Source organism: Gigantopelta aegis, chromosome 3, assembly GCF_016097555.1.
Source record: "Gigantopelta aegis isolate Gae_Host chromosome 3, Gae_host_genome, whole genome shotgun sequence".
NCBI lineage: Eukaryota > Metazoa > Mollusca > Gastropoda > Neomphalida > Peltospiridae > Gigantopelta > Gigantopelta aegis.
Genome location: NC_054701.1, coordinates 3652897 through 3668281, shown reverse-complemented (window position 1 = coordinate 3668281; position 15385 = coordinate 3652897). Strand labels below are relative to the sequence as shown.

The following is a 15385-nucleotide window of genomic DNA, read 5'->3' as shown; positions in this document are numbered from 1 at the left end:
AAAAGCCTTTACATTAGCATCTGGGAATGTTTTATACATATTTTGCCACACATGACACTATTGACAGCACATACCATGTAATTTAATCAGTATGAAATTCTTTGTAAAAAAGCCCAAACCCCATCCTATGTATATGAATTTTGGTTTGTATTCATTGCGACATGATAACAGTGCAAGCTCACCGGTCCTGGGTGCCAGCTGGAAACAGATTCACCGCTTTAATAAGAAACTGCACTTCCATTTCGTTCCACTTCTTCTTGTCCCTCCCCCCTTCCCCTCCTGCTGATCTCTTCATAGCTGACAACTGCTCCATCTTTTCTTTTTCCACTTTTCTGTTCAGTTCTTTAACCTGCAGTAAATGTGAAATCAGTGTGTGACAGCCGAAATGATGCAAAAAGAACAAACTATGATAATTGTTTTCAACTGAAAAGGTCTCAAAATAACAGAACTGAAAAACAAAACACCAAAATACATTAAGCCAGTAAGAACCTGTAACTAAAAATTTCTGGTGATGAAAATGGCCAGTGAAAAATTAATAAATGGCTGTATGAATGGACCCCATTTCTATGTTGTCTGGATGTTTGAAGTCTGATGATATATTACATTACGTGATACCAAATTATCACGTAACAAAATAATAACTATACGCAGATGGACAGTCAGTTACATAGACACAGACAGAGAGACAGACACACACACACACAGAGAGAGAGAGAGAGAGAGAGAGAGAGAGAGAGAGAGAGACAGAGAGAGAGACAGAGAAACAGAGACAGGGAGTGAGAGAGACACACAAAGAGACAGAGAGAGAGACAGACAAGAGGTACATAGAGTGAGAGAGACAGACAGACATACAGAGGTAGAGAGAAAGAGAGGTAGAGAGAGTAAGAGAGAGAGAGACACACACAGAGAGGTAGAGAGACACACAGAGAGAGAGAGAGGTAGAGACAGACAGACAGACAGAGAGAGAGGTAGGTAGAGAGAGAGAGAGGTAGAGAGAGAGAGAGAGAGAGAGAGAGAGAGAGAGAGAGAGAGAGAGTAGAGAGAGAGAGAGAGAGAGGTAGAGAGAGAGAGAGGAGAGAGAGAGAGAGGGAGGTAGAAGGGGTGTTGGAGAGAGAAAGAGAGTTAGAGAGAAAGAGTTAGAAGAGAGAGACAGACAGTATTTGATTCAAAGTAAACCCTAAACCAATGACGTACATGCTGATGGAATGCTGCTTTTGCTTTTTCAGCATCACCTCCCGTCAGCCCTTCATTCAGCTCTTGTAAACTGAAACAAACAAAATAACCGCCGTAAGATTATTACAATAGATCTCTGTCCAAATTATTTGGTTTGTTTTGGGTTTTTTTTATCAAATGATCTGTTGGAATAAAACAATTGTTTTGTTTAATATCAAAGGACATACATTACTCAAACTGCTAGCAATATAAATAAGCCAAACAAAGTTGAGATGTTTAATTTCTGTTTTAATCAAACAAGTTTACAATAAAAACTGTCTGAAGCACTTGAGATTGTACTGTCAAACAATTTGTTTTTATTACAACACTGTGTGAACACATTACACTGAATGACACTCAATAGTTTACCTGGTTAAAGACAACATTTCTGACAATTTCTCAACTTCTTGCATATTGCTCACTCTTTCAGAATCACTGCTGCTGAAGTAATCGAAATCCTGAAACAAACAACACACACTAAACAGAAATACAAAATACATTTTTAAAATATTCACCGTCAACCAGAAAACACACACATTATCTTTCGGACAATCTCTTACACTTTTAACTGCCAACGGATACAGATAAAAAAAACTTACATACTGTCATTCACTTATGCATGCATGCTACTTTGATATGAGAACAAATTCTGCGATAGATATATATTCACGTAGAAAGTATTCAAACCATGGCTACCTTCAAACATGCACGAAGAGTTTTTCTTTCCTTTTTAAATGCTTTCTTTTGTGCATCTCTTTCTTTCTTCAAAGCCGCTGCCTGCAATACAAGGAAGGAATGAACGTTACAGCTTGCTTTACATTTTAAAATCAACTATCAAATTTGTTTATAAGCAGATAAGATCATATTTTATGTTTTTTTTAAATATATTTCTACTAAAACAAAAGAAAACAAATGTTAAAATGAAGGTATCTTTTTTCAAATCCTATTAAAATATATGTCAATTGAAAAAATAGTCAAAATGAATATTTTAACAATAAAGATAACACTACTATTCTCACTTTAAGTATGACATTGTACTGAAATGTAATTCCAAACACAAATCAGACATACTGCCCCCCATTCACCCCCCCCCCCACCCCACCCCACCTGCTGCCTGGCTGCTTCCTCTTCCTTTTCTCTCTTCTTCCTTTCTTCTTCAAGCGCCTCCTGTTTTACCTGAAACAGAATATGAAAGGGAAGTTTGTTTAACACCTCAGCCCCTTTTAAACTACAGCTAGAGTGCTCTTAAAACTCCTCACTGAGATGTGCACAAATTAGAATCAAATTTTACTAAAAAATTAACAATTTAAGCTATGTGACATTATTTCATATGCTAGCCAAATCATAATATCATTAGTACTAAATTGTTAAATAATATTTTATGTTAGACCAATGAGTGAAAATTTCTCAGTGAGATACTGATTTTTATTTTCCAATTCTAGGTGTAATCTGAGGTAATGAAGACAGGTCTGACCGTAGTAGTGTGTTATAGGTTGCATGGTACCAAACAAAGATCTGTGTCAAAGTTCGAGGTGCATGCAGTTGTGATTGATCGTAATGTGACATTGATTATCCACTGGCAATAAATAAATACACTTTTATTTGTTATACAGTTGTTATGCAATATATACCAGAGGTTGATACTAATGCAGCATACCCCCAAAAATGGAACTACAATTTTCATCAAAAATGACGGTTGCCGATAAAAACATTAATTAAATCTCTTAAATGGTATGTGATCCCCAATTTTCTTGCAGCTAGATTAGACGTGAAGAGCCACACTTTTTACTGCTGTACTTCCTAGGTGTGTTGATACGCTGCTTACATCAGTTTTATTAGTAAATGTTAACATTATTGGCAACAGGAGTTGATTTGGTTGTATGGAACCTATGAAGGACGAACCCTTTCTTCCTCCTCGGCACGCTGCCTCGCTGCATCTTGCTTCGCCTGCTTCTGGGCCAACTTCTTCGCCTTCTCCTCGTCCTTAAACCGCTGTATTCTCGGGTCACATGCATATGCATTATCTGTCAAATTATGTCAAATGGATGAACAAACTACATTAGATCATTAAACAAATTAATTTTAGATTTACATCCCTGGCCACACCGAGAATGAAGGACCACCCTTGGATTTTTTATTTGCCAAAAAAAGTGTTTTGTTTATGTGCCTGATTTCCAATGTCCTGAAAATATAGAATGAAAAAAAATAAAAATTGGGGGGGTGGGGGAAATAGGAAATGAATGAAAAATCTAGCATTTAATTTATAATAGTATTAATATATTTATATAATTTTGATTAAACTATTGGAACATTCTCTCTCTATATACGTATATCTACAGACATCTCATCATCAGGCTGACCATAACACTTCAAGTGACTTGTAGGTGTGTGTGATGAATATGTTAATGAAAATAAAACACCCATAATGCACCATAGCCACGGTTCAACTACGTATAAGCTATCATCCCCCTGCAATCCAGTGGTCCCTGCAATACATGTGCTATGAACAGTCAACAGAGTTAATGCTGGTAATTTATATGTATTTTTGATCATGCCCAATGACACTGAGATTCAAATACCTAGTAATAATGGTGCAGTTACTGTTTTCATATTTATTTATTTTATCCGTTTACAGTTCACAAAATGTATTTTATCTTTAAAAAAAATCAAAAATATTCCATGGCAAAAAACAATTCCACAGAAAACGAAAACCTCTGCGTTAATCGCCACAGCATTGCAGGGGCTGATCAAGTATACTAAAAACAAAAAAAAAGCACCCACTGCAGCAGATCGACCAGATAGTTGTGTAACAATCTTCAAATACAGTAAAACCTCTCTAAACCAGACACGAATAAAAAGTTGGCTTTCAAGGGCTGTCCAGTTTAGAGTCTCTACTGACATTTAAAAAGGGCTTGTCTAAGAATGTCCAGATTTGAGGGAATTCAGGTTTACTGCGGGTCTGAGTTTGAAGGGTTTCTCAAGATCATTACAAGCTGTATGGGTCATTACCGACTAACTGCCGTATTCTGGAAACTTCCGACTTCTTTCTTTTCTGACGTTCAGCTCTATTTTGTTTCTCAATCCATCTGCGTTCATCACGACTGAAATAATAAATCGATCGTTTTACGACTAAGTAAATTGTACAAAACCATATTCTCATTCCACCCAGTGCTCCACAACTGGTGTAACAAACACTGTGGTATGTACTATCCTGTATGTGGGATGCTGCACATAAAAGATCCTTTGCTACTTATTTGAAAAAGTAGCTCACTGCATGGTGGCAGCCAGTTTCTCCTCTCAATATCTGTGTGGTCCATAACCATGTCACATGCCATATAACTGTAAATAAAATGTACCGATTCCTTCCTTTCTTCCTTGAAACTATATTTATTTGTCATGCATTACAACAAAGCAGAAACTGATAGCACCAAAAGATAAATTATCCCATGGTCATTCTGTTGCTGTCATGGTCATTGTGTTTGCTGTCTTAACAATTCTGTCACAAGTCATAGTTCCTGTGTTAATCAAATAATTTATCCCATGGTCATTCTGTTGTTGTCGTGGTCATAGTGTTTGTGTTTGTGTTTTAACGATTCTGTCACAAGTCATAGCCCCTGTATTAATCAAATAAATTATCCAATGGTCATTCTGTTGCTGTTATGGTCATTGTGTTTGCTGTTTTAACAATTCTGTCACAAGTCATAGCCCCTGTGTTAATCAAATAATTTATCCCATGGTCATTCTGGTGTTGTCGTGGTCATTGTGTTTGTGTTTGTGTTTTAACGATTCTGTCACAAGTCATACCCCTGTGTTAATCAAATAAATTATCCCATGGTCATTCTGTTGTTGTCGTGGTCATTGTGTTTGCTGTTTTAACGATTCTGTAACAAGTCATAGCCCCTGTGTTAATCAAGTGACAACCACACTGACTGTATTACTGTAACATATCTAAATAAATAACACATCATCAAACATCATATGAAAAACGTTGTTCTTAATTAGCACGTCAGTGTCAGACGGTGAATTCCTTTATTATGCATGAGATTATAGTTAGTTTTTGTAAAATTTCTGTCAGATTGATGGTTAAATGTAACAATGCCGACTGTACATAGCTAACAATTTATTGACAAATATATCAATTTCTCATTTGTACTAATGATTTTCACTGAGGTACCACAATACATTCAATTATCCATTACACACACATAAACAGTCACACAAACAAAATACATGTTTTAGTGCAGAGCATTATTAAAGCCACACACCCTAGTTCCATCCAGCGAAAATAAATTATAATTTGGTTAATCTACAAACCTGTAACACACTTAGATCACGTTTTTATCAAATGGAGTGAAAAAGCAGGTTTTATATCGATAAATACCATGGGAATCCCCATGTCCCAATTGCTTGAAATAATTTTGAAAGTTAGTATTCTGATGTCACCGGTAGATGTCACTCGAAGCACAACAATGCTTACGTCACGACAAATTTCACAGAGTGCGCACAGACTTGGGGTGCGTTCTTTTCACCTCTCCTGGACATGTTCTAACTATTCTGTCCTGGTTGTATCCCCTCTCCAGATATTGTAAGACGTAGCAAAATTATTGGTTTTAAGGGTTTGTAACGTTTTGTATTGAGACACTTACTTGTCTGAACTTTATTGTTACTGAAAATTTTCACGAACTGTGAAGAAAAATCTCACAAATGAACAACAACAAATCGGATGTTGATTGCGCGAACCGTGCACGAGAAAACAAACCGAACCAAAATGATAACGGTCACGTGGTATACCAACGTCTGTGACATTGAAATGGAAATATCCCGTCTAAAAATAGATTAGACCTTGTCTGCTAAACGTTTTTTTCTCAAACATGCGTGCGTTTTTAAGAAATAAGAAAAATGCATTTTGTGGTATTACAAAAACCAGGATTACCAGTATTACCAAAAAACACTTCAGGTGAATGGAAATGTATATTCTAAATAATTAATAAACGGTAAGTAAAGTGCAATTTTATTTGTGAAAAAATGGGTTTAATAGCGAAAAACAATGCCGTAATGGTTAACAACTAGCCGTAACTAGGGTGTGTCCCTTTAATATTTTACTGCTAATTATTACAACAAGAATGTTAATTAGTAACTGATCAATTTACTTACTTTTCTCCCTTCTCTTTTTCTTCCTCATCTAAATAAGAATACTCTCGCCATGAATCAAAGTCATACCTGCAAATAGTTTTAAAAAATTAACAAGCCAAAGTTAAAGATTTAACTGTTTATAATTATTCAATAAATCAATATAATGATTAAGATGCTAATCCTTTTTTCATCCTGCAACCACTGTGTCTTATCAGCCGATAATGATGATCGATTAAAGCATAAACATATACTAGCAGATTATGACTTTAGACGTGATGTGACGTCATAATGATACATTACAAAATCGTTCATTTGATTTCTAAGTTATTTACCATTGTGTGACACCCAAAAGCCGATATATTGTTATGTTAAAGTGTCGTTAAACATTCATTCATTCTTTCTAAGTCATCGTACAATGTAGGTAAAATAACAGAAACAATAGTTTTCCACACTTAATGTTTGATGGATGTTGGCTTTATCCTGTTCACAGCTAATATTGTGTGATATTAACTAGCTATTATCTATATACTAAGTCACCATGTGTACAACAGACTATCACTGTTGTCAAATTGTTAGTAGAATTAATCACTGGTCGTATTTCTTAAAAATCTATTTATCATCCTTTAAAGGAGATATCGCTGGCACTATAATTGGCAATATCTCCTGTGATATTCTCTTTTTTATGTCACTGTGTATGTTTCAGTGCTAAACCTATCATTAGTGACATCACGCCACTGTTGTTCTGCTAGTTAACGAATCTAACGCTGCCAAATATAGTGACATGCAACCTACATTACTGACATTGTTTACATATGTCACAAATGAAAAGAATGATAGTGGATGAGAAAAAGAATACCCCACTTGTGTCTTGTGATAACATAATTTATCAGCACTTGTTGATAAAGTATAAAAATCTTTGGCAAGCCTCAGACTTCATACTTTTATCAACTGGTGCTAATAAATTGTGATATGACAAGACACTTGGGGAGTATCCTCTATATATGTAAAAAGTGACATTTTTAAAGAAGTATCATGTGTGTGTTACACTCACCAAAATGCAAAGAAGTCATTAAGATCCTCAAATGATGAATTCTCATCACCAACGGGAGGCACTCTCTTTTTACTGTTAGACCACCTGTAGTCAAAAACAAAATAAATAATAACAACTTTTAAAACATTCACAATATGCTAAAATGTATGAAATTCTGTAAAAGTGCCAAATGGTAGAAGTTAAGTATTAATTATTTCAAAGAGTCTGAGATTACCTTGCATTTCTCTCAAACACTGGACGAAAGACCTCAAAGTAATGGTCTTTTGAATACTGATTCACTGGTGGAACATCGTCGTCAAATTCAGGGTCTACGCTGTCGTAGGATCTTCGTTTCTGAGGATTTCCTAGGATTTCATACGCTGTAACAAAATCACATTTACACATATAGCCAAAGTTGAGTTAAAAAATGATATCCAAGTATACAGTTTTGTCATTCAAATTTAATCCAGTTTATACATAATTAGCTGAAAAAGACACATTTTTATAAAACTATTCATATATGAAAACTCAATACAGTATTGAGCAAAACAATTTTGGCTAAAACAATTTCATTATGGCTGATAAAAATATCATTTGGCAAATGTTTTGGCTAAAGACATTTTTGACCCATGGTGAACCCTGTTCATTCATTACTTTGACTCACATTTGTGTTGTGTTTTATTGAAAAAGAAACAACAGAAACGAAAGAACCAGCAGGTATCAACGTCAGATTCTAGTCAAAGCAAACGCTTTATTTCTTCACCACAAACTGTACATTCAATCACAGAAATCACTCATATGAATATTGCAAGTCATAGGATTTCAAATTTCATGGGAAACACTTTTTGGGTTCCGTGCCCTGAGATCATGGGAACCCATCGGAAGCTGTTTTTGGGTTCCGTCCCCTGAGATCATGGGAACCCATCGGAAGCTGTTTTTGGGTTCCGTGCCCTGAGATCATGGGAACCCATCGGAAGCTGTTTTTGGGTTCCGTGCCCTGAGATCATGGGAACCCATCGGAAGCTGTTTTTGGGTTCCGTCCCCTGAGATCATGGGAACCCATCGGAAGCTGTTTTTGGGTTCCGTCCCCTGAGATCATGGGAACCCATCGGAAGCTGTTTTTGGGTTCCGTCCCCTGAGATCATGGGAACCCATCGGAAGCTGTTTTTGGGTTCCGTGCCCTGAGATCATGGGAACCCATCGGAAGCTGTTTTTGGGTTCCGTGCCCTGAGATCATGGGAACCCATCGGAAGCTGTTTTTGGGTTCCGTGCCCTGAGATCATGGGAACCCATCGGAAGCTGTTTTTAGTTTCGGTGCCCTGAGATCATGGGAACCCATCGGAAGCTGTTTTTAGGTTCCGTGCCCTGAGATCATGGGAACCCATCGGAAGCTGTTTTTAGGTTCCGTGCCCTGAGATCATGGGAACCCATCGGAAGCTGTTTTTAGGTTCCATGAAAACAAGTTATGGGAACCCATTTCTTATACCATAATGCAATGGATTGAGTAGGGTACTGCCAGGTGCTTGTCTTAAAAGTTAGAAAATGTGATTAAATAAAATGAAATACTGTTTAAGACATGTTGCATTGTTGATACTAAATGTTTGATTACTAGCGACAACAAGTTTTAAATTTTATTAGTCGTGTTTTGTCATACCAGTTAATGTTGTAAATCTAGGCCACGTGGTTGAGTTCATTTCCACGGCGTCAAACTGAGTGAGCATTGTTCCACTTATGAAAGAGTCGCAAGCCAGTGTTTTGATAGCAATAACATATAAAGACCTTTCCTTTGTCTTTATTTGGGGTGACTGGCAATACTCTTGAGTTGGACACCAAATCAATTATGAACAGTATTCAGTAATAAATCATACAGGTAAGTTAGGAGGGTAGTTACAAAACGAGGTCATGGAGTACCGTAGGGTATGATCAAGAGTTACCCACTTTTAAAAATAAAATAGTCTTCTTTTTTTTTTTCCATAAAATAAAACAGCCAGTCTGGTCATAGATCAAAGAAATTATATTTAAAAAAAACAAAAAAACACTTGTGCTCTATCCGACTAACACTAAATAAACACAGGTGAATGGTTAAATAAACTGCGGTGTGAAACCCTGTGCAGCATTTTATCTCTGTCGATTCCTTAAGCGTTAATTGGCGGGTTACTTTTATGGTCAAACGAAGCAATTTGCCTTTACTTTTTACATTCGGTTCAAAATTAGGACCGTCCGGTTCTGAAAGCTGAATATCTGGATTAATGAATAACTTTACTGAGTGGTCGTTTTGTTTTGCCAAAAAAAAATGTGTGTGTGTGTGTATATACACACACACATATATATATATATATATATATACATACATATACATATACATAAATGTTCACAACAGATTCACAAATAACCACCTTTCACAAAAAAATTAAAACAGAGCAACTGCAGTGGTCACATTTAGTTTTAAAAATATACCAGGAATTTGTTTCATGATTATTTACATTATGATACTGCATTTTACAGTTCAACATGGCAAACAGAATGCACATTTGAAGCAAAGTAGAAAATAGATATGATTAAACCTTGTAGTGATACAATACGCATACAACACAATGAACACTGTTAACAGCTGATGTGAGTATACCTCGTGTAATGCATGTGAAATAGTCATCTTCGCCATCTTTCACTTTGAGTCCCCGAGCTTTTCTCTTGTCAGGGTGGTGCCGTAAAACCTTTTTCTTGTCTGTAAGTAGATGCATAACATAATCACATTGAATAAATAAGAATAATTACCAAACTTGGTGCCCCCCTAACACCACTTCTGATGCCAGTGTGTATTCAGGGCTTACATGTTATTTGTCAGAGATAGTTTTTGGAAGACTTTCTTACATTGAAAAAATCTGTATGCTAAACATACAAATAAATGTCAAAATAGTAAATTTTCCAAAATAATATTGGGTTAAAATAAGTTCTTTACTTGAGGGTTTTTTAATATTTAACTATTTTGGGAGGGGCGTTTCTTTTTAAGGATAAATCATCTCTCTCTCCTGTTGAAAAGTTCTTTCTCTTAAACTTAACAGGGAGAAGTGACTTCACCTTACAAATATAACCTAGCTTCTCCGGGTACCAGTAAGAATGACTTACAAGCACGTTTAATTTGATCTTCTGTTGCCTTGTAGCGCAACCTTTTCAATCCTAGCACTGCATAGTGATCTTGTTGCTACAAAATAAAAGATAAGTCTGTCTAAATTAAGAAATACTGAAAACAAAATTCACAAAACAGTTATGGCACTGGCAAACTGAATAATGTACACATATGTATGTACAGCAAATGCAAAGAAAAAAATACAGAAATTAAGCAAATATCAGTTTAAAAAGTCAGTGAATATGCTTTAGCCAATATTCAGAAAATTAAAACTTAAAAAGTAGTAACAGTAAGCTAAGCGAATTTTCTGCAAAGTTCTACATCCAAACTACAAAAGTATTAACAATTAGCAATCGGCTAGTCCTCTGGTGACTCACCAACTATCCACATAAACAATGAAAATTAACTTACTAAATATTTACTAATAACTAACCAACATGTACAAACTTTACCATTAATTAAATCACACAACTGGATAGTGTTCTTGGAAGCCAAATAAAGAATATACATGTTACTGTAATAAATTTATTTGACAAAATATATGAGAAATCATGTTATTGTAATAAATGTATGTGACAAAATATGAGAAATCATGTTACTGTAATAAAGGTATTTGACAAAATATGAGAAATCATGTTATTGTAATAAATGTATGTGACAAAATATGAGAAATCATGTTACTGTAATAAAGGTATTTGACAAAATATATGAGAAATCATGTTATTGTAATAAATGTATGTGACAAAATATGAGAAATCATGTTACTGTAATAAAGGTATTTGACAAAATATATGAGAAATCATGTTACTGTAATAAATGTATGTGACAAAATATGAGAAATCATGTTACTGTAATAAATGTATGTGACAAAATATGAGAAATCATGTTACTGTAATAAAGGTATTTGACAAAATATATGAGAAATCATGTTACTGTAATAAATGTATTTGACAAAATATATGAGAAATCATGTTACTGTAATAAATGTATTTGACAAAATATATGAGAAATCATGTTACTGTAATAAATGTATTTGACAAAATATATGAGAAATCATGTTACTGTAATAAATGTATGTGACAAAATATATGAGAAATCATGTTACTGTAATAAAGGTATTTGACAAAATATATGAGAAATCATGTTACTGTAATAAAGGTATTTGACAAAATATATGAGAAATCATGTTACTGTAATAAAGGTATTTGACAAAATATATGAGAAATCATGTTACTGTAATAAAGGTATTTGACAAAATATATGAGAAATCATGTTACTGTAATAAATGTATCCAGGCTAGCTCTGCCACTCGACAAATTTGTCAATTGCAAATTTTAATAACATTTAGCAAATTTCATTGTAATTTGATGGGAAAAAAAAAGTGTTATAATTAATATTTTGTTGGAAAATAGCCAGAGGCTTAGCATTTTTTTTTTAAAGATAATTTGGCGAAAATTTTTGTCACTCAGAGCTAGCCCTGAATGTATTTGTGAAAATACTGAGTAAACTTGTAAACACCTTCCACTCCTTAGGATCAAGTCCTAGTAGCAGCGCTTCACTTGTGTCTTCGTTATCAAACAACTGATCATCGTCACTTTCATCCGAGCTCGAGCTCGACAAAGAATGCTGAGAAACAGAATGTTTGCTGTGAAGACGCTGACTGTATGCCTCAAACCATCGTCCAACAGGTTCAACTTGTAGCGCTAACGGCACTGAAATTAAATAAATACGCAGGTTTATCCTTCTACACCATTTAACATGTTGCTAACCAAACCAAATATGAATCGTATTTAAATTTTTATAGCATAATTCCACAATCAGCTGGGGTTTTTTTAACGAGGCTTTATTTTACAGGGCACAATTTTTCACGAGAACCGTTGTTCAGTTCGCGTGTTGGTTACGCAACTTTAAAATCACGAGAACTGCCAATTGGGTACGTGGTGAACAATTACATAATTACATTCTAAAATTTAAAGCAGGGGACAATGTTTTAAAATTATATGTAACCGTAAGTCAGTTCACGTGAATATAGTTCTCATAACCTATGTGTTAGGCCTACCTAATCCTAAAAAATTTGTACTACAGTTCTGTGCTACATTGGTGGTTCAAATGTATTTAAAAACATAAACTGACTTACACTTTCATTGCGAACAGAACAACAGTTTTTGTGAAATATTGTGCCCTGTAAAAGTATCATATATCAAAAATGAAAATGAAAATCAGTTTATGTTTTTAAATACATTTGAACCACCCAAGTCCGATTTTAGGGTCTCGCGAGTATGGTACCAGTTGAAAAAGAAACACGTTAAAACTGAATCGAATGTGACAAAACATTACAGATCTGGCAGCAGAAGACAGAACATTTTCTATATTTTTACAGTGCCAAAATAATGAATAAAGATAACATTGATATAAAACATATATTAATTTGTTACATTTTAAACCCATACCATCTCAAATAACATTTTATTGGGGTAAAAGTTCAGTGTAAATTAAAACAAAAATTATTTACAAATTACCATCAAACTGCATATATATATGTTAACTCTTTTTTGTTCTGACACAGGTTTTAAGGCAATTGATGGAACATCCAAGGTAATCTGAACGAGAAAAGCGTAATACATGACAAGGGCCATATCTCTACACAATGCAGAATCGAATGGGCATTTGGAAAAATAATGGCTGATTCTATGGATCTCTATCTAGTGCCTTATCTATAAGAGAAAAGCCACTCTCGAAGAAATCATTTACTGGGGGATGTCACCCTTCTTGCATCGCCACAAAGTTTATTCCATCCCTCTTGCATCGCCACAAGGACTGACATTCTCAGACTAGTTTATTAAAGCACGCGCAGTTCTACCTTTAGTATCTTTGTACTGCGTTATCTTTTACTTAAGAGACAATGCAAGTCAAGCAGCATACCTTGGCTGTTCTATTTCTAGCATTTTGCCTTCACCCTGTATAAAAATTAGATTTAATATTTATAATTTAATGGTACTCTGTAAAGTAGCCTTTTTATTTATACTTGATTTCTTTTTAAATTTTTCTTTTATTTGAGTTGGTATGGGTTTAAAACTTAATAACATGTTTTTATATGAATTATATGAATTTCAGTGTGATACTTGGAGGGCTAGTTGAATTTGAGAAGGGCCAGTACGATTTTTCTTCAACTGGCCCTGCTGATTTTTATGTTAATTTTTAACGCTGGGTGCCGAGTGGCTTACTTGGATTTCAAAGGAGGGTATAATATGCTCCCGATCTCCCCCCTCCTTTTAGTTAGGGTTAGGGCGAGGCTTAGGGTTAGGGTTAGGGGAGGGGGAGACTGGGCGGATATTTTTCCAAATTCTATATCGAATTAAATATATTCTGACACTTTGATGTAATATAATTAAATTTAAAAGATAAAAGATTGAACTGGCACATCATATACAGTGTTCTCGCTGCTCCATTTAAGCGGGGCGCCCCACCCCGTTATTCCATTTTGCCGCCCTCCTTTCATGTTCCCCGCACTCCTTTATTTTTGAGCGCCCCTCTTTATTTTCCAGCACCTATCTCCGCTATTTCCAAATGCACTTTTTTCCACACAAAAAAACAACGATCAGTCTGCACACTGGACATCAAAGAAAACAAGCCGCATTGTGTACGAAAAAGCAATTGACGAAACATTTACGACAGTTACCATAACGTAATATAACAGTATTTTTAACAGCCTCTATTTTGTCCAATATCTGTATCCATTTGTATGTTTGATAGACACAATAAAAGTTATATTTTATGTAAGCAATAAAAACAAAATAAGGAGTATGTCTTTTCTCAAAGTCTACCAACACACAAAAATATGATAACCAAACGGTATAATATCCGCCCGGTCCCCTCCATTATTATTTTTAGTTAGGGTTGAGGGTTGAGGGGTATAATATCCACCCGGTCCCCTCCATTATTATTTTGAGGGTTGAGGGTTAGGGTTGGGGTTGGGGTTGGGGTTGGGGTTAGGGTTGGGGTTGGGGTTGGGGTTATGGTTGGGGTTGGGGCTAGGGTTGGGGTTAGGGTTGGGAGTTAAGGTTAGGGTTAGGGTTAGGGGAAGGGGGGACCCGGCGGATATTTTTCCGTCAACAAATACCGTGACTGGTATAAATTAATCTTACCAGCTTATTGGCAAACAACACAAATAACAAATTTATCATTAAAATTTCCTTACAATCCAGAGTTGCAAACATATTAACGGAAAAATTGCCGTATAAAATGTCGTGGGCACTATTTTTCCAAGGCAAATTTTTTGCCGTGGTAATTTTCTTAATTTCAGGGGTTGTGTGTTTGAATGCATGCGTGTGCGTAAACTGTGAGTGTGATAAACTGACAAATATCGAGATTAGAGTACTGACGAAAATACAACACCGGGAATAGTTACCTTATACGAATAAATGATGTAACCTTACCAGTTATTTTTTCAAATACAACAGTTACATCTTCATCTGTTACACGAGGCAACATTACAGTATCGCTGTTTGGAATCAATAATAATACCTTCTCGGATTAACTGTTAGGAAATAAAATGGAATTTATCATAAATACCATGTGAGTTTAGCTACCGATTTCCTAACTTTATTGCGCTTCAAACACATAATATTATATTGCAAACAACATCTAGTGTATTTTAGTGCGTGAGTGTGTATTTGTGTGTGTGTGTTTGTGTGTGTATGTATGTATGTAATAAAAAAATAAACTAATGAGACTATATGTCAACATACAAGTTTAGCTCTGTCAGTAGACGTCTTAAAGCCAACATACAAGTTTAGCTAGGTCATAGGATTGAACCTTCTCAGTGGACCCGTTAGCTTTTTTCCCATCCCTACCAGTGCCCATGACCAATATATTAAAGGTTG

General features: G+C 35.2%; 1 protein-coding gene across 1 annotated transcript in view; it reads right to left on the bottom strand.

Moving 5' to 3' along the window:
* Positions 1-15082, bottom strand: part of LOC121367405 (dnaJ homolog subfamily C member 2-like) — a 30769-nt gene extending 15687 nt beyond the window's left edge. The window contains exons 1-14 of the mRNA XM_041491559.1: positions 14939-15082; positions 12021-12214; positions 10502-10577; positions 10002-10100; positions 7611-7755; positions 7397-7480; positions 6367-6432; positions 4222-4313; positions 3115-3236; positions 2320-2388; positions 1909-1989; positions 1582-1670; positions 1195-1264; positions 183-349 (exon numbers count right to left, since the gene is read on the bottom strand). Coding sequence (XP_041347493.1) covers positions 183-349; positions 1195-1264; positions 1582-1670; positions 1909-1989; positions 2320-2388; positions 3115-3236; positions 4222-4313; positions 6367-6432; positions 7397-7480; positions 7611-7755; positions 10002-10100; positions 10502-10577; positions 12021-12214; positions 14939-14993 — 1409 coding nt within the window. The 5' untranslated portion in view covers positions 14994-15082. The remainder of the gene's footprint in view (positions 1-182; positions 350-1194; positions 1265-1581; positions 1671-1908; positions 1990-2319; positions 2389-3114; positions 3237-4221; positions 4314-6366; positions 6433-7396; positions 7481-7610; positions 7756-10001; positions 10101-10501; positions 10578-12020; positions 12215-14938) is intronic.
* Positions 15083-15385: the final 303 nt, after the last annotated feature.